A 23,771-nucleotide genomic window follows, 5' to 3' on the forward strand; every position below is an offset into this window, starting at 1 on the left:
CAGCACACTCGCAGCGCACAAAATGAGGTAGCACAACACCGCCCGTGTGGGCCCCGACCCCGACCCCGACCCCGCGCCCGCCAGCGGTCCCCTTCCTTACGCCCAGCCGTTTAAACAAAGTCAGCAGCTTCAGACTGTATTTTGAGCGATCGGACGACATTGTGCTTTGTTTTCATCTGAGAAGATAATAAATAAATCAGAAAATGTCCCAGTGGTGACTGATTCTACTGCCAGACATCGATCTTTCTGTCCAGTTTACTGTACATGAGATCCGGTGCTCGGAGGCAGTCAGAATCCTGTCTGGGTGTGAGAGGACGGGGAGGCTGCGGGAGCACCAGACCCTCACAACGTTCTCTGAGCCCGCTAGCTCCCCGCGGTGCCACGGTCCTAGGATTAATTCATCAGAGTTGTGTTAGGGGTGGTCAGGGTTTTAAATGGGCTTTGTAGAAAAGTTAAATAAATCATTTTAATTTAAGAAATGGCAGGCCCTAGTTTACTGAGGAACAGACAAGTCTTGGTGGCTTTTCTGTTTAAGTGGCATAGATTTCTCATAGTGTTCCACCTTAAGACAAAACAAGAAACTGTGACAGTTTTTTTCTTCACTTTCCTTAAACCAAAGTACTATTTATAAAATACTTTACATCTTTTTAAGTTTTCAAATTATAGACAAACCTCCCTAATACAAAATACTAAAAGTGCAATAGTATAAATTAAGAGTTCGCAACCACATTATACAAACATTACCTTTTTATTGTACAACTTTGATAATGTGAACTATTTCCTCACAACTGCTTATAATGTTGTGAATAATTTACGGTGATGCTCGTCTGTAACTTGTTCCCAATCACTGGGCTACAGACCACACTTGGGAACAATTGTCCACATAGCAGCTACAAACATTTAAATTAAAAAAAAAAAAAAAAAAAAAAGGAACAACAAAAAAAGGCTTGTCATTGACAGGAACTTGCACACGAAAGCATGCGGTCTTTCCCAGTGGGACTTCACAACTTGTCTGCATTGAAATAACTCACTTATTTATAGTAAAACAAACTCTGCTTTAAAAAAAAAAATCACATAGCCAGATGTATTCTGCAGTACAAAAGCTTCCTTTAAAGTTGGGGCTGTATTATCTGTTACCCGCATAATCTCAGCATTATAAATACTACAGACGAAGGTACTGCTAGAAGACAGCGCTGGGAGTACCGGACCACATCCCCAATAGTCTAAAAACAGAGTTCAAGTTTCTAACTAATTAGAACAAAACCTTCGAGTGAGTGTTGCTGGGACACGCAGGGGACCCCTCTCTCCCTCACGGGGGTTATTAGGTTTTGGGAGGAACGACGTGGATGTGGTTTGAGCCCTTTCCATTCCCAAGGCGGTTTTACAAGGACTTCTCTTTTTGACTTAAATGTATTTAACAGGTTACAGAGTTCCCAAGAAGAGTCAAGCTCACTGTGGAAAGAGTACCATGCAGTGCGTCCGAGACAACCTTCCAGCAGCCACACAGTGAACGTGTTTTCCGCTACGGGTAACATCTTAAGGGGAACTGGGGGCACAGGGCCTCGCAGCCTGATGGTCGCACTTGACGGTGTGTGCTCGGGACAGAGCAGATGGGCGGAGCCCGAGCACAGCTAGTTAATACCAATCTCCTTGTTATCCTCAATAAACCTCGTGAATGGACGGCTGGCGCCCGATTCGGAGTTCGCCTTGTCCAAACCCACGATGGGTGGACTACCGCCGGTGCGCGCTTTGTCCATCCCGGCGGTCAGAGAACCCAAGGGGGGGATGGCGCTTCCACCGAGACTTACTGGGAGCTGGGGAATGCCGCCATTCTGGATGACAGAGATCTCATTGTTCTTCATGGCCAGACCGTTTGTGATAGCTGCAGCATACTGGTTCCAAAAACTTGGGTCAACGTTCATTGCTCGCGCTGCCAGATCCTTCTGAAACATTTCTGAGAACTTCAGGGCATCACCACCCAGCAGAGCCATGGGGTTTTCCACCGACAGGCGGCGGCCGCGCCTCGCGGGGGCGTTATTCCACATGTGCGTGCCCATGTGCACCTGCGTGGGAGACACGGAGAGACAAGGCACAGGTAAGCAAGCCCAGCACCGCAGAGCGGTGCGCGTCTGTCTCCACGCGGCCCACGTGTTGCCCAGAAACCCAGCACAGTGGTTTCGGAATCGGTTTCTGTTTCCCGTTCCGAGCATCAGTTAGGGAAAACGAAACACTGTTGGGTGAGCTTTTCTGAGCATCGTATATTTAAATATGCAGTATTTCTCTTTCTACAAAAAGCAAAACCAGTCACTGTCTTCATGCATGTTTCTTTCACTGGATGAGCTTGACACAATAAGGTTCCCCCATACGGTGGACAGTCCACAGGCCACCCGGGAGGTTGCAGAGCTCGGAGGGCACAGAGCCTTTTGCCCCTCCTGCCTCTGCCCTGCCCCCCTGGAGGGCCGTGTACTTGAACTCCCAGCTTCCCTGGGCCCCACAGTCACTTTCCCCCTGACGCCGAAGAAGCACCTGGGGCCCGTGTGGCCAGCAGAGACTTCCGGCGGCTCCTGTCCTACCAGGAGGGAGCGGCCACAGGTTTCGAGCTGTTCACCGTCTCTGAAAAGTGCACCGCGGCCCGGACAGGCACGTGAGGTGGACAGAAGGGGGCATGTTTAGCTAAGAGCGCTCATTTAGCATCTTGTCCACACCCCACCTTCCAGGGAGAATGGACAGTGTGGTTGTAATCTTAAACAGGAATCCTACACTGGCCCTCACGCTGGGAAGCTTCTCCCCAAACGCCGGCCGGCCCCTGTCGGCAGCCAAGTGGACGAAGGCAGAACCGAGTTCTGGCCTGTGCCCAGGATGCGCATTATTTTATCTTGAGCGAGTGTTTAAAAGCCCAGCTTGTCCTGTTGTCCTGGTTCCGCCGGATTCAAGACGGCGCCAGGCCCCGCGACTGAGCGCCCAGGAGCAGAGCCTGCGGGGTTGGTCGGCCCGCAACTGGCGGCGCGAGCCCCGAGGGGAGGCCCGGCCTGCGCGGGCGGGCAAGCCGTCCCCACGGCGCTCGGCACCTGCTCCTTCGTAGCACGTGCGCACGCCCGACACGCAGCGTGCACGCGCACAGCACGCACGCGCGACACGGGCTCGCGCACGGCCCTCGGGCTCCCCACAGGCGCCCTGCCCGCAGCGCGTACGGGGGCGGGGCCGACCCCCCAGGGCTCAGCCCAGCGCCCCGCGCGCCTTACCTTGAGGTTGCCCTTGGTGGTGAAGGCCCTCCCGCAGATGGTGCAGCCGAAGGGCTTCTCTCCCGTGTGCGTGCGCTCGTGGATCTGCAGGGCGCTGGCCGAGGAGAAGGTCTTCCCGCACGACTGACAGTTGTGCTGCTTGGGTGTCCGGCGTGGCGGGGGGGCCAGCATGGGCGCGAGGCCGGGGCTCATCACCGCCGGAGGCCCCGGGGGCACCTGCACGGCGGCCGGCAGCGGCGGGCCCTCGCCCAGCGGGATGGCCTTGCTGTGCCCGTTCACTTCCATTTTGATCATGGCGGGCGCGGGGCCGGCAACCAGGCTAGGAGTGGTTTGGCCGGGACCTAGGGCAAAGTCGGGGTCACAGAACTGAGAAGGCGGCTCGCTCAACGTGTGCGTCAGTAAGTGCTGTTTTAAATTACCCACAGTGGAGCACCCGCGCCCGCAGAGCGCACAGAGAAACGGGCGCTCCTTAGTGTGACTGCGGTGGTGGATCTCCAGCGCGCTCCTGCAAGCAAAAGGCTTGCCACAGACACGACACACAGTGCCCGGACACTTACCCCGTTCTCTGCTCAGGAACAGCAGGCTAAAGGGGGCCTCCTCCTTGATGGCTGGCCGGCCGGGCGGGGCCGCCGTGAGGTCCAGCGCGCCTCCGTTTTCGGGGCCGGGGGCAGGGCTGTCCGGCCTTTCGGTCTTTAGAGGCGCTTCCTGGGGCTCCTCCTGGTTGCTGAGGCCCGGGGACTTGGAGTGCAAGCTCTCGCTGTTGCTGTTCATGGGCGACAGGGCGTGCATGGAGGACGAGGACTCCGACAGGGCCGGGCTGCCCGCGCTCCGGCTCTCCAGGTCGCCCACGGCCGACGAGGAGTCGTTGCTCAGGTGGTCGCTCTCCCCGGACCCGTTCTCCATGGCCTTCAAGGCGGTCAGCTGCGGGCAGCTCATGACCGAGTCCATCATCTTCATCTGGTTCTCCAGGGCGGCGATGCTGGAGATGACGGAGGGCGGCGAGGGCGGGCAGGACCCCGCGTAGCACAGGAGCGGCCTGGGCGCGTCGCCGGCGGGCTCCCGCAGCTCGGCGTCGTCCTCCATGGAGTTCTCATCCGCGTCGTCGTCGTGGCCGCTGGGGGCCTCCGCCGCCTTCTCGCCGTAGGGGAGCTCGGCGTCCATGGCGTCCGGGAAGCCGTCGGGCAGCGGCGTGTTGGGGATCTGGCCCCCCATGTGCATGCGGACATGCTGCTGCAGCACTACGGCGTTGGTGAACTTCTTCTGGCAGATGGGGCATGAGTGCTGCACCCGCAGGGGCGGCTTGGCCCGGTGCACCCCGAAGTGCGTCTTCAGGTTGCCTTTGGTGGTGAAGGCGCGCCCGCAGATCTTGCACTTGAACGGCCTCTCCCCCGTGTGCGTCCGGTAGTGCATCTTCAGGGCGCTCTGGCAGCTCAGCACGCGGTGGCAGATGACGCACTGGTTGGGGTCCGTCATCTTCTTGTCGATGTTCTCCACCAGCTGCTGCAGCTTGGACGTCTCTGATGTTTGCATGGAGTCGAGCAGCCCCCCGAAGGGAAACTTTGCCTTGAACTGGTCCGAGCCGGCGGGAAGGACCGGGCTGCACAGGCCTGTGGAGATGCTGTTGTCCGTCAGGGCCGCGGATGCGGACGTGGTGGAGACCTGCCCGCCGCTGGGGACCTCCCCTGCCCTGGTGTTCGCGCAAGGCAGGCTCACGGGCTCGGTTTTGGTCAGAGAAGACCCGCTGAGCGCTGGCTGTGGGGACTCGGCAGTCCCTGGGAGGCCCGACTCAGAGCTGTTGACGCCAGGCGACAGAGAGGTGCATTCGCTAGATGCGGGGGAGGGCCGCTGCGGGGAGCGGCTTGCAGGGGTGAGGCTGGGGGAGTCTGCGTAGCTGCTGACCCCGGGGATGGTGGGCAGGAGCTGCAGCCCAGCCGACGTGGGCACCGTGGGCAACACGGGCTTGCTGTCCAGCCAGGTGGTCACGGGCTTTTCTGGAGGCAGCGACATCCCATAGGGGATTCCGGAGCAGGTGGGCACGTTGTCCAGGTACTCCGGGACGGGGTAGGGGTTCATCTGGATGTGGGGGTACTTCTCCTTGTGCCTCTGAAAGTGGACCTTCAGATTGCCCTTGGTGGAGAAGCGGTTCCCGCAGACGTTGCACTTGAAGGGCCTCTCGCCGGTGTGGGAGCGCAGGTGGATCTGCAGGGCGCTATCGCTCCCGAACACCTTGGCACAGAATCGGCACTTGTGCTTGAAGAACGGGTCCTCGGTGCTGGCCTTGGGCTCGAACACCGACACGTTCGGGGGCTTGCCCTTGCGGTGCTTCATGAGGGCGGACAGGGGGTCCAGCGCGTTGGCGGTGGCCGCAATGCTGACCAGCGGGTTGGGGAAGATGACGCTGCTGGCGGAGGTCTGAGGTAGAAGTGGGTTTGGCAGGCTGGGGGCTGAGCTGAGGAGGGGCCCTGGCCCCAGGGCGGGGGGCGTGGAGGCGTTCTGCGGCTGTGAGTTGCTGCTGGAGGTGCCGGCCGCCAAGGCCGGGGCGGTGGAGGCCGGGGCCGCGCTGGAGGACGCCGGCCCGCTAGCCTCGGCGGTGTCGGAAGGGCCCCCGCTGGGGACGTGTGGGGTGCTTGCCCCGGAGGCCGGCTGGGACAGGTGCTGGGGGCCCTCGTAGGCAGCCGGTTGGGCAGTGGGGCCAGGAGCCACGGGCACAGGGGGGGCCCCGGCGGAGAGCTGCAGAGCCGAATGGGTGGCCAGCCCCTGGAGCTGGCTGGAGGCCGGCACGGGGGCGCTCTGAGCCGCTGTGGCTGCCCCGGGGTTCAGTGGCGGCCGCAGGGGCTGGCGGTTCATCATGGCCACCTGGCTGCGGATCTGCTCAATGAGCTGCAGCTGGTGAATCTGTTGCTGCTGCAGGGCCATCAGCTGCTCCAGGATCATGGGGATGGCCACCGCCGTCACCCCGCTGCTGGATCCCACGCTGCCTGCAGCCCTCGCGTTCTGGGAGAACTGCGCCACGGCCACCTTGGTGCTCAGGAGGGTCTCCAAGGTCACGTTGGTGTTTGGCATGCTGTATGCGGCCACAGGAGCTGGTTCGGGGATCTGAGGTAGAGGCGGCTTCCCTGGGTGTGAGGGGCCGGGGCTCTGGAAGCTTTTGTCTCCAGCCGGCTCGGCTTCCATGGGCTCCTCCTCCTTCTCGGGGGCCCTCACCTCACCGCCCTCGCCGTTCTCTGCGGGAGCCGGCTCCTCGGCAGCCTCGCTCTCCGTCGGGTCACTGGGAGAGCTTGCCGGGGAAGGTTCTGGAAACTCCTCGGACGGCGGTGCCGGCTCATCTTCATTCACAATCAGCACCAGCGGGTTTTTAGTGCAGGTCTTCTTGTGCTCCAGGAAGTCCGTCCACTTGAAGAACTCCGCACAGCACTTCTCGCACACGTTTGTCTCCTCACCTCCGCTTCTGCCCTCGCTCCCGCTGTCCCCATCGTCGGCCCCGTCCCCGGGGACGGCTACAAAAACCAAGAGATTACGTCAGCCAGAGGCTCCTGAGACAACCACCTCCATTTCAAAATTTCGCACATAAGTAAAATCAATATTTTTTATTTTGTACAAATTACCCCACTTCAACGTTCCTGACGTCCCAGAGTGTATATTCTATGACTCTTTCTAGCTGGCTAATCATTTTCTCAGCACAATCCATCAAATTATGAGGCTCTATCAATTGTGGATACTGCTTCTTAATGAAATTCCATAGAAGCCATTGATTTCCAATATTTTCATACAATCTTCAGCCACCCTGTCTGTTGGGTACAAAGCCAGCTTTCGATGGGCTCATTAGGATTCCCCCTACCATCGGGCTTCCTCATTTCCAGCAAAATTAGAGATGCCTTCGCCATTCACTTAACATTGCTAAACTAATCTGTAACCTTTCAAACTCACGTCAGCACCGGACAGGGGAGCCGGCCGCCGTGACTCTCGCCGGGTTGGACCGTGAGATTTATTGTCTTTACACGGCACAGAGACATCACACATTTAATGTAATTCTATAGAACCTTTCAAATCAATGGGCATTTATTTCACGTATGAAACTTCATCTAAATACTTTCATCGGTAAATGTAACAAAGAGAATATAAGCACTTCTTACATCCCTGCTCAGAAAAATCGTCTCCCGGAGTCCGAGTTTGATCAACAAATCAATCCCGAATCTTCTCAGCCCTTTGTACCTTCCTCACGGAGAGGGCACATTTCTACATTTTAGGATGTGCGAAAATGAGTATCATCCATATAGTCTGGGCCTAAAATTAATCATGTTTAATACAATTAATTGGCTCTGTCAGATGCAATATTTCTTGACGAAATGAACCAAAATTATATGTTGTTGTGATTAGCCAATAGAGTTCGGCGGTTTGTTAACAAACTAGAAATTATATATTTAAAGTTCATTTATGTTGACCTGTTTAACATGAGAATGTTGTACTCAGACACACTTTTTGTACCTATTTTCATCTATTCTCATAGAGAGACTTGGCAAATTATATGCTTGCGCCATAGTGGAAAACCCTCTAATTGGTTACACATGTTTAATTACTGTTGTGGGCAGCTACTTCCTGACTTCCCGTACCCTCTTGTGCCGAATAACAACCATGTTTAATGAACAGTTCTAATTCACACCTGATCAAATAAATAGCCATCCAGGAGCGAGGAATCAGCACACGAGCACATTCCTAGCTCCTATTTTTTGGTAGCTGGGATGAAAGGTAATGCTCGGCAATTACTCAGGCTCGATGTGCTGGCCTACGTATTACTGACTCGTAACTGCTTTTTGTCAACTTACAGAAGGAGTGACAGCAACAAATCAGTTTGAACAGAGACAAATGACAGCTGCAGATCAGCTCTTTGTTACCCTGCACAGCTGAGTGGGAGAACAAAACATCCTCAAGTTTGTGTCCCCGGAAATAATCTGCTGCCGTAACGGCGACAAATATACTTGCTAAGAAGTCTCCATATTTTAAGACAAAATGTCTTTTTTGAGTTTTGGAAAAAGAGTAACTTGGCCCTGATTTTAGTAGAGAAATCTGATTTTTTAAAAAATCCTGTAAAAACACTTAGTCCCTCTACAGGGAAGAAAATAAAAATATTTTTCGAGGCTAGTCAGCTGCTCTCCACGAGGCCATTATTTCCAGGTAATTTATACATGCCTTTAAAAAAATTATTAGCAGTGTTCAATTAGCATTTTCTTAACTGGCTAAACCATCTGAAGGGGGAAAAGAAGTTAGAGCTTGCAGCCCATAAAGACATGCTAGACTCTTAAACTAAATTCAGTGCTGAAGATCAGACTGCACGAAGTCTCATTACTGTATAAGGAAGGAATGTAATAGGTGTCTATAATGAGGTTGAATATAGCTGGAAGCAAAGACACAGCTGATTTATGCTGCAGATAGGCACATTAACAAAATAAATACTTGGGAGTACTTAACTTTGCTCAATGTATGCAAAATCTAATTTTAAACATGCTAAGGTTATAGAACAGGACAAAAAACAAAAAAAAAAACACAACTCCTGAAATCTTCAGGTAAATAGTTCCTGATACAGTAAGTAATCCGGCTGGAATCAATGTTACACTGTATCGTAACTATTCTAACTAAGCACAGAATAGAATATTTCTTGGGGCGCCTGGGTGGCTCAGACGGTTGGGCGTCTGCCTTCGGCTCAGGTCATGATCCCAGGGTCCTGGGATCGAGTCCCGCATCGGGCTCCCTGCTGGGCGGGGAGCCTGCTTCTCTCCCTCTGCCTCTCTCTCTGACTTTCATGAATAAATAAATAAGATTAAAAAAAAAAAAAAAGAATAGAATATTTCTTAAGAGTTCTTTCCAATATTTAAAGCTATGATATTAAAGGCTTGCTATAATCTTGTAAAGATTTTTATTTTAATACTTTTAAAAGAGAAAAATACCAAGAAATTCAATATTGGTAACTTGTTGAAATATTTTCTACCTTTAACTCCTCAGAGATAAAATGTGTAATCATAGGGCACAGAAAAGCATTCACATGGTGTAAACATTTAAAATTTTATGCAGTTAAACACTGTGTGGATCTTATTCAAAGAATGCTTTTTCTTTATGTGGATTATGTGTTAGGGACAATTCACTGCATAAATGCTTACAATTAGGCTGACTGAAAGTGCGTTCAATGTTAGAAAAATTAACTTAATTGTAAATAAATGATACCTTACAAATGAACATTTCCCAGATATTCTGTGTAAAAAATAGGTGAAATACAGAAATACTATTCTTGTTTTACACTGTTTTCCTCAGAGCTTAAGTGACCCAAACAAATCTCTATTTACTTTAAAGATAACTGTTTAAGTTTCCATTGGTCTTTCATGCGCTAGGACTTTTAGGGTTCGCATCCAAATTCGTGGAAGCTGGGACGTGTCCTCCCAGGTAATTTCCTTCCCCCACAGGCGGGTCTGCAAACACCACAGGTGTTCCTCACCCACAGAAACTGCACAGAGCATCTCAGCCCTTCCTACCAAATAATAAGCCATTTTGTTTAATGCAATTATAAATGATAATTACCTAAACGTAATGAAGATATTCTTGTCAAAGCAGAATACCCTTCCACTTATATTCCTTTAAAATTGAAGCAAGAAAGCAAACCTGCAGAGGAAATTGTGTAAAAATGGCATTCTGGCCATTTGGACCTGTTAACAGTTCATTATGTTAATGAACCTAACAAGACAAACAATTGTTGGATCTTATTATAAGCAAAGTTTCATAATAAATTTGCCTTTTAAAGCTAAAACATAGTTTAAAAACTACAATTAGTGAAGGAAAAATTCTTCAAATACAATTTGGATTTCTTACTTGGAGCAAATAATTTAGAATCACCACCTATTTTTGTTTTGTTTTGTTTTTTTAATTGGGGTCTGTGCAAACACAACAGGACCCATCATTACTCTCACTTGCTAAGATTATTCATTACCAAAGGAAGCTAGGATTATTTCACTACCAAAATCTGAAGGTGATTCACATTCCATAAAAGTTAGAGAACCGCACATTTCATGAGATAGTCTTGAAAACTATGCATACGAATAAAAACTCTATTTCATTATGGAATTGTAATCCTGGTTGCATGTTTTGAGAACGGCATTACACAACAAGCATGAGCACTTCGCCTGACTTGACCGGGAGGAAATAACCCAGATGAGCCCATCTCACCAGGGGCAGAGCTTGTAGAAGGAGGAAGACTGCAGGCAAGTATAGAGGGAAAGCATCGACTTCTGATGTGTTCAGAACAGAGGGGGCATAAAGAAAGTTGTTCTAACTTGCTGTGGCAGCTCTTCTCACTACCAGGATTCAATGTATGTGCTGAAATGGCAGCATTCGAGTCGTCTTCTTTTTGAAAACCACTTTCTCTAACAAGAAAACCCACATGGAAAACTCTGAATGCAGCTCACAGTTTAGAGAACTTCTAACGCCCTTTAACCCTGCCTTGTTTGAAGACAACACTTCTTCGGATGTACAAGCATGCCGCCATCCTGTAGTTAAATTTACATTTTTTAAATTGGCCTTTGTAGTTAAAAATAGAAGTTATTACATCCATTAGTGAACACGGCTTCAAATTTTTATTTCAAGGTAAAAGCATGTCAGTGAGCCAGTGTAACAATAGGACAACCCTCGAAGGGCGAGGAAGTTATTTCCAAAGCAATTGGAAATTGTGTCTTAAGGGGGGGGTTTGAAAAACAAGCATTAGAATCATTATCATTATTGTCAAAGTAATTTATTTTCTGCATTCTGACTGTTCAAGGACGGAGAGACCTGGGGTTGTAAACAGGCCAGGGATGAGGCAGGAATTTACAGGGCCCGGCGTCACCAGCACAAGCCAGGAGCCTGCTCAGCACCTCGCCCCGCGACAGCACGCAGGCAGGACCCTCCCTTCCTGGTTAACAAGCACGTCTGGGTCTGGTCGCCGCTCCTCTGGCAAGTGCCCCGCGGATCTGAGCCCGCTGCGTATCCGTGTGAGGAAGAGCTGTTCTGGGAGGAACTCTCCTTGGCTCATGTCATCCGTGGCCGAGCCATGCTTCAAGCTGAATTGGTTCTCCTGAACGCGGTCAGGAGGAGGGAAGAGAGGCTGAAAGATAAAGCTGTTTCAGTTTCCGAGAGGAAATGTGTAATTAGTTCACAGCTATCCCCACACTTGCTATTTATACTGAAGATTTTCAGGGTTTCTATCACTGTTCAAATATTCTGGAGCAGGTTCTGCAGAAGAAGGAAAACGGGTCCCACAGTGTTTTAGAGAAAGCCTCTAACAAAAGGATAGCTTCGATGGCAGTCTTAAAAACAGATGGATTTTTTGGTCTTCTCACTAATAAAACACACAGAGAATGTTTACGAAAACTGTTTCTGTTCTTAGGAACAAACCCCTCAGTGTGAGAGGAGCCCCCCAAAACGGTTTCATTTTTCTGTGTTAATTCCTGGTCTGTTACATGATATGCACGGATCATGTTTTCACTATCTGTAAAGGCATACTACGGTCTTCTCAAGAATGACATGGCAGAAGACAGGCAGGATATTTACACCCGGGATGATCTTTTTAAGGCCACAAGTGAAAAGCATTGTTGGAATATATTTAAGAACATCTGAGACATAAAGCTTCCTTTAAAAATTTCCAACTACAGCTCCTCGCAAGGCTTTTCAATTTTCTCTCTTGAGGACTACGGTGCCTGGTAAACTAAGCTAAGCGATTACAAACACATAGTAGATGGGTGTTTCATCTTTGTGTGTATCAACCTCAAATGCTCACGGTTACTCTGCTACACTTTTGCTACCTATTTTTAATTCCCTACAATTAACAAACGGAGAAGCAGAACTAGTTCAGTATGGGAGAAGGGATGTTAACTTTTCCACTTTAATTAGTAACTATAAAATGCCACGCGAGTCTGTAGGAAAGGAGAAGGTACTTTCTGCTTTGCCTTTACCATCCCTTAAAAATCTAGAAAGCATTTTTCAAGTTTTCCTAAATTGTTAGGAGACACTTATTTTCTTGCAAATTAATTCTTTTTAACTCCTTATGATAGCTTTGAATCCCATAAAGAAAGATGAATTATCACATACTGAGCCCAAGCTGTGAAACAGGAGGAGACAAATAGAGACCCCTACTGTGTTTAACAATGTAGAAGAAATTCCAGACGCAATAGAAAAATTTTGTCCTTTTCCCCAGACCTCCAGGCTTGTCTGCACGGAGCTGAACAGTGGAGGGCACTCTTGTTATGCTGAACGCCAGCACTGACCGGCACGCGGGCTCTCTCCGACTCAGTGGCCCACATCTCAAATTTGTTAAGTAACGACCACCTGTGGCACAACCACCAAATGTCTTCTGTTTAAAACATTTGCAGCTTCTAATCTGTGTGGTGAAGCACCAGGGAGGGAAAACACTGTTTTCTTTATGGACACACGCAGATGGAAGCAGCCACAACACACACTGGCTTTAACTGGGCCCCGACGCCGCGTCACAGAGTAAGATGCGGGTTACACTCGAGGCGTGTACAGCAGCTCCTTCGTTTGGATGCTGTGGGGCAGGCACGCCCCGGAGGAAAACACACGCATCACCATCCGTGCCCACACACGCAAACACTCCCGAAATAGGTCAGCGATGCAAGCCATCCCCACCCAAATTTGGTGAGGGGCGAAAACAAGGTTTGCGCAGGGTCTCTTTTGCTTCAGATGAGGACGGTCTCAAGTCCGACCTGACACGTGCCGTTCCCCAGCGCGCCTCCTCGAGGGGCCTACGCTACTACCCTCGCCCACGCCAGTCAGTTTTCAAATCCACTGCACATAAAATAATAAGCGCAGCCACTTAGGCGTACAAACACACCTGGGTCCAAACAGCCTGGAGAAGCAGGAACTGCACTGTGTCCAGGAGCGAGGCTCTGATGAACTGTAACCGCCTTGCCCCCGGGCTCAGGTTATTAAATCATTCCCATTATTTGTCAGCACTTTACCGCTAAGTTTATACGTATGCACAAAATCCTCTGGGGAAAGCCACCGCCCTGGGCCGGTGAAGCCCGCTGCTCTGCACGCATAGGAGCCGCACAATGGAATTACCAAACGGTGCTGAGAAGAGGTCACTCTCGAAAGGAGGACCAGGGAAGCCGGCGAACGCAGACCAAGTGCCGCAGCACCTGCAGGGTTAATTAAACAGTTCAAGATGTAATAGCCACACAAAAGAAGCCCGTTCTCTCTTCTTGAAGAACTATAAACACTTGTGCTGAACGAGATGGGCATTTGATAAGCCGTGCGGCACGGAGCCGACTCGTGGGTCTCTAGTTAACACTCAGACTCAGTGTTAACACTTAATAGAACAGTGTTGAGTCCTGTTGCCAAGGTCAACAGCACAGATGCACTAATTGTATTATGAGCTTGACATCTAGTGGCCACCCCTGGCAGGGCAAAGCAGGCAAAGGTTAAATCAGCAAGGCCTGTCACGGCGCCTCTAACCACCCACCTTAGGGGAGCGCCAGGCGGAAGCTCCCACACTCCGCAAGCCTACCTTCCACAGACCTCAGGCCAGGCCCGGCTCGGCGCTGGGCGGCCAGACGCTTTCCGGCAGAGCAGGGGGCAGGGAGCCACATGGCCGGCCTGGCCAAACCGGGGGTGACTGGAAAAGACAGGCCCACGGACGACAGGATTTAGACACCAGGCTGGTGCCCGGCAGGTCTCTGGTGGACAGTTCTGCTGCCGGGTCCCCTTTAATTAACAAACAAATCAATCTTAATCTCTCACATAAACAGAGCCCGTTACGTTATTTCATTATTTCAATTAATATTTTACACTCTCTGTAACGTGACCGGACCTATTTGTTTGCTTGGAAATCACACTGACAGTTAACTATAGTTTAAGTCATGAAAGTGTCCAAATTACAAGAGAAAAATCTAAGGTCAGGGCTTTTTTTTAAATATAGAGGTTTATATAAAGTAATATTAGAACACTCAATTTTACATAGATTTTACTTATGTCTGATTTTGTATGAAATGTGAAGCAACTTAGCATACGCTGTCATTACAAACCTGTCCCAGGACTAGCAGGATCAGATCACATCTTTAGGAGACGAAGTAACATATTTTGGTCTTATTCTGGCAACTAGTCAAGAAAATCATGTGGGAAAATAAAAATTAACATAAAATAAAAAACCCTGTTATAAATATTATGCAAAAAGTATCCTCCTTGAAACTATTTTGCAACGTTAAAAGATGGTGCATAATAAGGTCATCAGCAGTTAAGACTTGTTTTACTTAAAAAAAAAACAAAAAACCAAACACACCAAAACACCCTGTGTCAATTCTCACACTTAAGAATGCTAAATTCTAAATGATGTTCAGCAACACAACGGACACCTTGGCTGCTTCTTTGCTGAATCCCGCCCCCCACCACCCCCCAATGTTCTCAGAGCTACCTTGAGATGAATGGTAAAGCCTCTTAGAGACTGCGGTTGAAAATGAAATCTGACCCACTTTTGCCTGCTTTTGCCATCATCTTGTATACAAAAAAATAATCAGCTTGCTAAGTAATTCCTGCTGTTGGTACATGCCTTCTTCTTTTTCTGGCTCTGAACAGATCTAAAAATACTGGATTATGCATGTGTTGTGGAAGTTTAAAATGTACATAAAAACCCCCTAACTGCTACAAAATCAGTTCTTTCTCTGTAAGGTGGGAATTGGCATGCTTTTTGTTGACCACCAAATGATGCATTTTTAAATAGGTTAAGTTTTTAAAATGTTATTTTAAAAATAAATATTTGCAAATTCTTCTTTTCCTCCCCCGCCCCCCTTAGTTACTTTTCACCTTTCATGTTTCAGAGAAAACAATCTGCCTACGAATGGTAGAAAGTGGCTTCTGTATTGTTTGCTTTTGGAATGCTGAATTGTAAATGTGTGCAGTGTGGGCTGAGGGGGGGGGGGCACTCAAGGCAAACCATGCATATACAGATAAAAGAAAAAAGATCTCTTCACCGAGGGCTGGTGGCCTTCTTTCCCTTAATTTAAACACAGTCTGTGAATACCACTGGTAAATTCTTAAATCACACGCTCACCACATTTAAAAGGATTTTTAAGATAGCCATACGACTGTAAGTTGGCAGAAAATAAAAACACACTTTGAAACAATTAGTGCTAACAAAGAAAATACAGGATGGCAAATTGGCTTAAATTATAACATCCTTTTGTTCTTCCTTAAATACATATTTTCTTTCTAACGACAATAAAATACATCTTTATTAAGTTGTATTTTATACAACAAAGGACAACAATATCACACTTTTTAAAAGTTCTTAGTAGGAGTGTAAGTGCTGTTCTGTCAGAAGTTTTAATTAATTTTTCTTAGAACAAAAATATTCAGCGGGCTCAAAAGATTTCATTATCCGTGGCATATATTTAACTGAATTCTAAAGCTGCATCACATTTATTTCTAATTTTTCAGAAACAGGAATGAAATAATTTGCAATTTTAAATGATAGTTCTTACAGAGAAAGTAAGTCTCAGGCATCCTTCAAATAAATTTTACAACAGGATAACTTTAGAACTTAACACCAACCATTATTACTTTTTCTCATTTTAGATACATCATATTTCATTTCTTCCATGATGAGGTTTGGGTAACACTGATGCTATTTTTGGATACCTATATTGCATTGCTTGCCTAAAAACCAAAGCCTGAGAAATAGTCATATTTTTTAAAGAACCAATCTCTTTTTACTGTAAATTAATGTGACTGTGCTCCTCTGCTCTCCCCCATATTGTACTAAAAATTGTACGTGTTTTTCATGGCATTATCAATAGCCTTCAATTTTACTTCATGCATCTACTGCTTTAATTAATATGTCACGCCCAAACTGATACAAAAGAACTATTTACTTTGTCTCTAAAACACTGTAAACTAACTTAGCTCTCTTATAACTTCATGCAGTCTGTTTCTTTCCATTGCATTTAACAAATTTACAATTTTGAGAATATCTGATTCATGCTGGAGTAAGGGAGTTTTCAGGACCCTTCCTCTTAAAAAAATATTCTAGTTATCTTACTAATAACGATCAGCACGACAAAGTAATACATCCATGAGCATTCCTTGAGTGAACGGAGAACAGAGTATCTTTTATACTCCATGAACAATCAGCTTCAGAATAATTAAATCAGAAAGAACTATTTTTTAAATAGTTTGCCTAAAGTACCTTTAAAACAATCCAGGAAACATACTCCTTGACTAAGGCTCAGCCCCAGACAGGCTATTTCTGGCCTGTTGCAAAATATGATCAGGAACTGTGGCAATATCTTGATTACAATTCCCAAAGACTGTGAAAAACCCAAGCTTGACAAACTTTAATCCTACGATGGGTAAAAAGAAAAAAAACAAAAACAAAAACACAACAAACCTGAATACCTTTCACCTCTAAATAAATTCAGTAACAAGAGGAATTCAAAAGAGAACTTGTAAATAATTTACTCCATCTTAGGTTTTCAAATATAGGCTACACATCCCTCAACATGTTTACACTATTAGGCTCACCATGCTCACATTTCTGACGTGAAATTAAAAATGAATAGCAGGGCCTCAGCTTGTTAATTGTTAAATACAAGGGGTTTTACTCTATTAATTAAAATATGCTTTAATAAAAGGAGACATTGCACATTTTGATAACGACCCTACAAAGCTGAGAAGTATTTACATTGTTGCATTTTGGGGCGGCTGTGAAAGCCGATTTTAAGCTATTCAGGAGCCACAATAATAAAGCTTTAAAATTCCTCACTGGGATGCAATGTAGTTCTTTTGAAGGAAAGACTGTCTTTCTCATTCGGCAGAAATAAATCCATTCATTTGATCATGTAGTCATTGAGGGCAATACAAAACAAACCAAGTGTGAGAAATTCTATGTGATGAAGTAAACAAAACAAAAAAAAAATCCATTTCCATGACAAAAAGATTCTTTGTCCTTAATCTACCCACCATATGCAAGCGTTTCTTTTTAGCATATCTGCTGTTCTAATCTTGGGTGACTAGGCTACAGATAAGACTCCCTACCTCCACAGCGACAAAAAGACCCTAACGAGTTCACTAATTTTATTTAATTCACTAATTCCCACCGTGTTATAAGCATTTTCTCCCTTTCCCCATTCCGACGTGGACACATACCTGCTTTGCCAAACTTTACAACAGCGTGTGATAAACTCTTAAACTCCTTTTTTTTTTTTTTTTGCACCGAGTCTCACGGTAAAAAGATGCGTCTCTGCCTCGAAACAACTTACAATGGGTTAATCAAAAAAGTTGGCCGGCCTGTTTTTTCCAGGAGCTGCGGTCGGAGCTCCGCGCGGCTCCGGCGGCTCCGGCCGCCCCTGGCGCACCCTGGGGACCTGCAGACGCGCGGGCGGCAAAGCGCAGCCGGGCCGGTCCCCCGCTCGCCAGCCTCCAAGTTCCGCGGCTCCTACCTTCCCTTCGGGATGCGGAGGGAGCTGCCGGCAGCCTACAGGCTGCAGAGGTGCCTGCGGCGCATCCAAGAGAACAGGAAAGGCCCGAGGAAACTTGGAGCCACCAGAAACGTGCCGGGTCCTACCGCGTGCAAGGACCACCCCCACGCCGCGGCGGGGCTCAGCCGGCTTAATTCCCAAGGCGGCCATTAGAAAGGCCAGGCGACACTGACTTCCTACTCGCCTCGGAACGGGATCCGGGCTCGTCGGCGCGCCGGGACCTCGCGGGCTTCACGGCCCTCGGGGCACACGAGGCGGCCGACAGCCGGCCGCGGTGGGGGGCAGGCCGGGGGTCAGGGCAGCGGCCCCGCTCCGAGCGTGCACAGCCCCGGGGCCGGGCTCCGAACAAAGCTAACCGGGCGGCGGCCTCCCCGGCCCGCGTCCGGCGGTAGGTGAGCCCCGGACACGTCCCCGCTGCCGCGCCGGCCCGGGGGTCGCGCGGTCGCCGAGGCCGGGCCCAGCGTCCGTGCGCAGGGGCCCGGGGAGGGCATCGCGGAGTCGGCGGCGCGGCCCCCTGCGTCCCCCCAACCCGCCTGCCCGGGCAGCTCGGGCCCCCAGCCGGCCCGAGCCCCGGCGCGTCCGCGCGCTGCGCCCCAACTCCGAGCAGCCGAACCAAGTTTACTTGCCCGCAACTCCGCGCCGCGCGCTCCGGGGAGGACCAGGGTTCCTGCGGCTGGCCTGCCGGGGCCGGGCACCGCGCACCGGCTCTGGGACCAGCAGTTCCCCCAGCCCGCGGTGCCCCGCGCCCGACCCCCGCCGACCCGACCCCCGCGGCCCCTCACCGTGCTCGGGAGCCCCGTCCGGCGGCGGCAGCTCTTCGTCCGACTTGAGGTGCTGGGGCTTGGCCTGCTTGCGCCGAGACATGCTGCTAGCGGCGCGCGGGCCCCGAGCGGGACATCGGCATCAGCGGGGCGGCCGGCGGGGACGACACGGGGCGCGGGGCGCGGGGCGCGGGCGGCGGCGGCTGCGCGGGCCGCGCATGGGGCTGAGCAATTAGGCTGGTGAATAATGCATGGCCATTAGCGGCGGGCCGCGCCGATTGGCCGGTCTCCAGCGGACTCGGCGGCCTATGCAAATGAGGCCGCGCTCGCAATTAGCGGCCGCGCGGGGCGAGGGGCGCCTGCGGGACCCGGCGCGGCGGCGCTCACATCTCGGCCCAGGCGGCCCGGCGACTCGGCGCGGGCGCTCCTCGGGGCCCGGGGCGGCGGGCGCGGGGTGCGGCGGCCGCGCTGCCCAGGACGCAGGCGGCAAACTTTGGCGGCGTCCGCGCGGCGCCGTCTCCGCCAGCGCGCCGGGCTCGCCCCTTTATAGAGAGTCTGCGCCGCCGCCCGCGCCCCGCGCGCGCCCCCCCGCCGCCCGGCCGCCCCTCCCGGAGCGAGCGGCCGCGGGCAGGGCTCCGGCCCGGCGCCTTTGTCTCGCCGGCCCGCTCGGGCGCCGCGCCGCCTGCGCTCCGGGCGCGCAGGGTCGGGCGGCCGGCCGGCTCGGCTCCTCGGCGGCGGGTCTCGCTCGGCGCGCCGCCCGCGCTCAGGCTCAGGTGCCCCTGTCTGCGGACCGTCTCTCCTCTCCGGGCTCGCGTCCCCTCCGCGGGCTCCGCCGGCGGCCGGCCGGCGCCGAGGCTCGCGGCCGGAGCGGAGCGGAGTGCGCACGCCGGGGTGGCGGGACTTCGGCAAGACCAACTTTCCGGTTCGGAAGCGGCGCGGGCCGCGCGGCTCCTCCCCTCCCCTCCCCGCGCCCCCCTCCCCTCCGTCCCCCTGTCTCCCCGCCCCCCCGGGCCCCTCCGACTCGGAGCGCCCGCCCCGCCCGCCGGGCCTCCCCGCCGCCAGCGGCTCCTTAAATCCAACGGGAGGGAGGGGACGGCGGGGCTCCGGTGTACCCCCCCACTAGCTCCCCTTCCCGACGGGTGCCGGGCCTGGACGTATGCGGAGTGGGCAGGCGATGCAAGGTGCCCCGAGGCCACGCGACTCAAAGTTCCAAGTCCACGAAAGTCCCGCGCGCGGCCCGCTGCGTTCTAGGACTTTCGGGAGTGGCTCGGGTTGTAGGTGAGGGGGTCGCGCGCGTCTGGCCCGGCCCCGCACCCTCGGGCGCCCGGCGCGGCGCGCTCCCGCACACCCACCCACCTTTCGCCCGCGCTCACACGCACGCGCCCTCGCACCGCGCGCGCACCCCACCGCCCCCGTGCACACGCGCGCTCGCCCTCTCCCGCGTGCTCACTCTCGCGCGTGTCCTCGGTCCCCGAGCGGCCACCAGGTTGTGCCCCAGGCCCTGGCGCCGGCGCGCCCGGCCCTGTGCGCCCCTTGTCCCAGTTTATCTTTTTTTCATTTCCTAAATTTCTTGTTTTTGTCCTCACATGTGGCCCTGTGTGGTACGAAGCTTTGATACAGATGGCCTCCCCAGTGTCGTGCGCTGGGGGGAAGCGGGCGGCGACTCGCCAGCCCCGAACGCACGGAGGGCTGCGAGCTCCTCGCGTGGCTGGGGGTGGGGCTTTGCCTGGCTGCGGGACCCCCCCCCCACCCACGGGATGGACCCCGACCCTGAGCTGCTCGCCCGCCTCTCCACGGGCTTCTTTTCCGTTCTAGAATCTTCTCGCTTCCCAGCCTGCGTTTTCTCGCCCGACTCTAATTGTGTAAGTTTCACGAAGCAACAGCTTTGGGCTCCAGGAAAGCGCAGGAAAATCAGAGGAAGGAAGCGCACAGGTCGGCACCCTTCCAAAGAATCCCCGCCGCCACATTTGTCCCCCCTCAAAAAAAAAAAAACCCTTAAGGTTGGTTTTGTTTTGCTCTTTAGTGGCGGGCGTAATCATTAAGGCGATTTTGGTTTTGAAAAGGAAAAAAAAAAGACAAATAAAAGATGTTTGAAGTGTAGAGTTGTCCGCCCCACACCACGCTTTTATGGAGAAGCTCTGCGGGGGGGAGGGGGGACATCCTTATATCGCCATTACCCTGTGAACTTTCGCAAATGCTGCGAGCATTTTGGGGATGCTCTTGCATCCGGCAGAGGGGCGCTTGGCAGTGAAAAGTTTGCAGCCTGTGGCCGGGGCTTTGGGGCAAGCGGGGCCAGGAACTTTCCCAGAGAAAAAGGGGCAAAGAGAAGTGGGGGTAGGGGGAGAAGAAGGGAACGTGTGTTGGTGAGGAGTGGGCGGTTGTAGCGAATGGAAGTTTCTTTCAGAATTTACAGGACCGGCCAGAGTTGGGTGAAGTTGCTAAGCTGCTGCTGAAAGGTAGATTTCGGTGATGTCTTTCTAGAAGAGCACGAACTCAAAAACAATCATCGGTGGGTTAGACCCCAGGTTAAAGGTGCACTGCTTTTTGGGATCTGGTTAATTTTCTTTCCCCCCCTCCCCTTCTTCTTCTTCTTCTTTTTTTTAATCCACACTTTAAGAAGAAGAAGCAAATGTAGGTTCCCGCAGCGTCCGAAGCCTTTCAGAGGAAGCCCGAGCCCGGCTCCCCCGCAGCCTCCTGGCCCCCATGGCACCGACTCCTCCTCTTTGGATTACTTGGCGCGCGCCGACCCCCACCTTTTTTGTTCTTAAGGCCATTCGTCCTCTCCCCCTGCCCCCAACCTTTCTCCAACACACTGGCAGGACATCCCTAGGTCTTTATGGGACTTCCAAATGCAACTGTTTAATTTTTGTCAACTTGCTTTGCATTTTCTACGAGGTGTGGTCTTGGAGAGGATCTTTTAGGTGCCTCCAGTGGAGGCAAATCTGAGACCCCTGCCCTTTATCTGTAAGAAGCAAACCCTCAGATTGCAGGGGTGTCGCGCAAGTCGTGCCGAGCTTTGTAAGGGGGAAGGTGCAGCAGGCTGTGCTTGGCGCTGTGGTGGACACGGTGGCTCTCACAGTGAGCGGGCGCGAACGCAGGACTCGGAGCTGCACCGGCCCGACTTGCCGGGTGTGGGCTCAGGTCCCGCCCGGGCGTGCAGGGTGCAGTGGGCTGGGGGAAGTCGCAGGCTCCATACCGTCCTCCGCGCGTACTGCGCTGGGATTTCGTTGAGAAAATCGAGCAGACTTGGAGGAAAGGGTCAGGGAGGATATGAAACGATAACCTTCGCAAATTCCCCGCCAGTGCTAAAATGGTGCAGATCAGTGAATCTGTGGCACACCCTTTTAAAAATCGACTGGGGTAAACAGGATCAATATATATTTTTAAAAGGCCGAAAGCAAAAGGCACATTACCTCCTCACTTACCTGTTCTGCCTTCCTTGCCTCTCTCCACTGAGATCTGAAACTTTTCTGTTTTTATTCACTGCAGCAAGTTTTAATGAAAGCATATGCATCTTGAGTCATGACAATAGATTTATTGTGAGGTGACAGCGTGTCAACAGCATATTTTCACAGATGAGGGACAGGATTATCCTCCAGTCGTGCCTAGATTAAGGGCAACCACGGGAATGTGCACCCGAGGTGCGGACACCCACTCATGCATGCAGAACACATAGACTTACCATCACATGACCACTGCCTATTAAAATATTGTCATACCTAAATACTATTGCAAAAACAAAAGTTGCTTTTCTTCTCTATAATTAAATCTAATTTGTTAATTGTCTTTCCTCTTGCAATGTTGTTTTCATCTTATGAGGCGACATGTTATTATTTTGTCTGCTTAATAATATTATTTACAAATTAATACTGTAGATTTTACATTAGTGGAGCATATAATTAGATGTTTGATTTAATTTGTATCATTTATTCAGATAAAACAGAAAGCCTATCTGCAAGATGGATTTGACAAGGGGAGGTTGAAGAGTTGGTTCTATTTCAACATCCCAGCTTAGGGAAGCTACCTGGCTCTCCATCCACAAAGCACATTTTTACCTGAGGTGCATTTGATACTTTATCATGTGCTTATTTCCCTAGCCACTTAATACAGAAAAAGTATTAAAGTATTACAGCTTTATTTTCTGTCTCCTTCCATTCTCCCCCCCCCCCCCCCAAATCAAAGTTCTCGCCACTGGCCTTCACTCCCTTGTCTCTGGTTCCTCCACCCCCAACTTTTGTTTTAGGTCCTTGCCATTAAATCCAGCATGATTTTGTGTCTTTAATGGTGTGACAAGTGACCGCTAATTGGTTCTCACTTGAGCAAAGATATTACCATACTAATATTATTATTGGTAAGAAGAGGTAATTGATAACACCACCTGCCACTCTGGAGTAGTCACAGTGATAAATGTTTCCATCAACAGGAAATCTGTGCCTGGTGCACCACCGCCCAACGCAAACAGCATGTCAAGTGCCAATTATAAAGATGTTGCTTTTCTGTTACATTGTGGGGGCGCTAGCAAACATGTAGCCCCAAATTATATTTATGGCTTTTTGAAAAGGCTTTTTTTCCCCAAGCTTCTTGCTCACCCACTTGAAGATAACTTTCCCCTTAAAAAAAAAAAAAATGTTCTCCTTAAATAAACCAATACACAACTCACTGCCCCACCCACATTCCACTCAGCTCCTGCTGTCACCCTCTTGGCTTTCAAAGCTATTGAGGTAACTATGTCGAAATTTTTAATAGATGGGAGCCAAGAACATAGTATATAAATCCATCTAGATCTGTGTGCTTCATAGCATCTTGTACATTACAGGATGGCTTACTACCTCAGGAGTAGGCATCCCAGGCAAACATTTCATGGCTTTTTATGTCTCGCAGACAAACATCAGCGCATGGCCATCCATCTTCACACTCAGGGATGCAAACGATATGAAAGTACTTCTCTTGTAACCCTGAACTGTGTATCCGGGCTGCATACAGACCTAGGAGGGGCACTTCAGCGTGTACGGTGACATAAGTAACGCTAGCCAGCTAAAACTTTGGCTCCCTTGCTTATCGGGACGCTCAAACGATTATTATTTGCTTGCATTATTAGATGCAGGCCTCAAAAGGCGAAATCAGCTATTGATAATTGCAAGAAGTATACAGCAGCTACTGTATCGATCGGCTTGTCCCTATTCCCCTGGTATGGGAGAGATAAGAAGACTCAGTCTTTAGTGCAATATAATTTCTTTTGACCTATCTGCTTGCTACAGACTTAT

At 50.8% G+C, this 23,771-nt stretch overlaps 1 protein-coding gene across 1 annotated transcript; it reads right to left on the minus strand.

The window, feature by feature from the left end:
• Positions 1-935: 935 nt before the first annotated feature.
• On the minus strand, positions 936-18,610 carry SALL3 (spalt like transcription factor 3). Its single transcript, XM_081800986.1, has 3 exons — positions 18,529-18,610; positions 3,243-6,739; positions 936-2,063 (listed from the first exon to the last, which is right to left on the minus strand). The coding sequence occupies exons 1-3, from the start codon at positions 18,608-18,610 to the stop codon at positions 1,632-1,634; spliced, it is 4,011 nt and encodes a 1,336-aa protein (XP_081657112.1). The 3' UTR covers positions 936-1,631.
• Between the last annotated feature and the right edge of the window lie 5,161 nt (positions 18,611-23,771).

Source organism: Leptonychotes weddellii, chromosome 13 (assembly GCF_054177405.1).
Source record: "Leptonychotes weddellii isolate Sample4059 chromosome 13, ASM5417740v2, whole genome shotgun sequence".
Taxonomy (NCBI): Eukaryota; Metazoa; Chordata; class Mammalia; order Carnivora; family Phocidae; genus Leptonychotes; species Leptonychotes weddellii.

Coding starts and splice junctions, on each gene's coding strand:
- SALL3 (XM_081800986.1), bottom strand. CDS start 18,610: ATGTCTCGGCGCAAGCAGGCCAAGCCCCAGCACCTCAAGTCGGACGAA. Junction 6,740..18,528: donor GGACGGGGCTCCCGAGCACG/GTGAGGGGCCGC, acceptor TGGTTTTTGTAG/CCGTCCCCGGGGACGGGGCC. Junction 2,064..3,242: donor CCACCAAGGGCAACCTCAAG/GTAAGGCGCGCG, acceptor TCTCCCACGCAG/GTGCACATGGGCACGCACAT.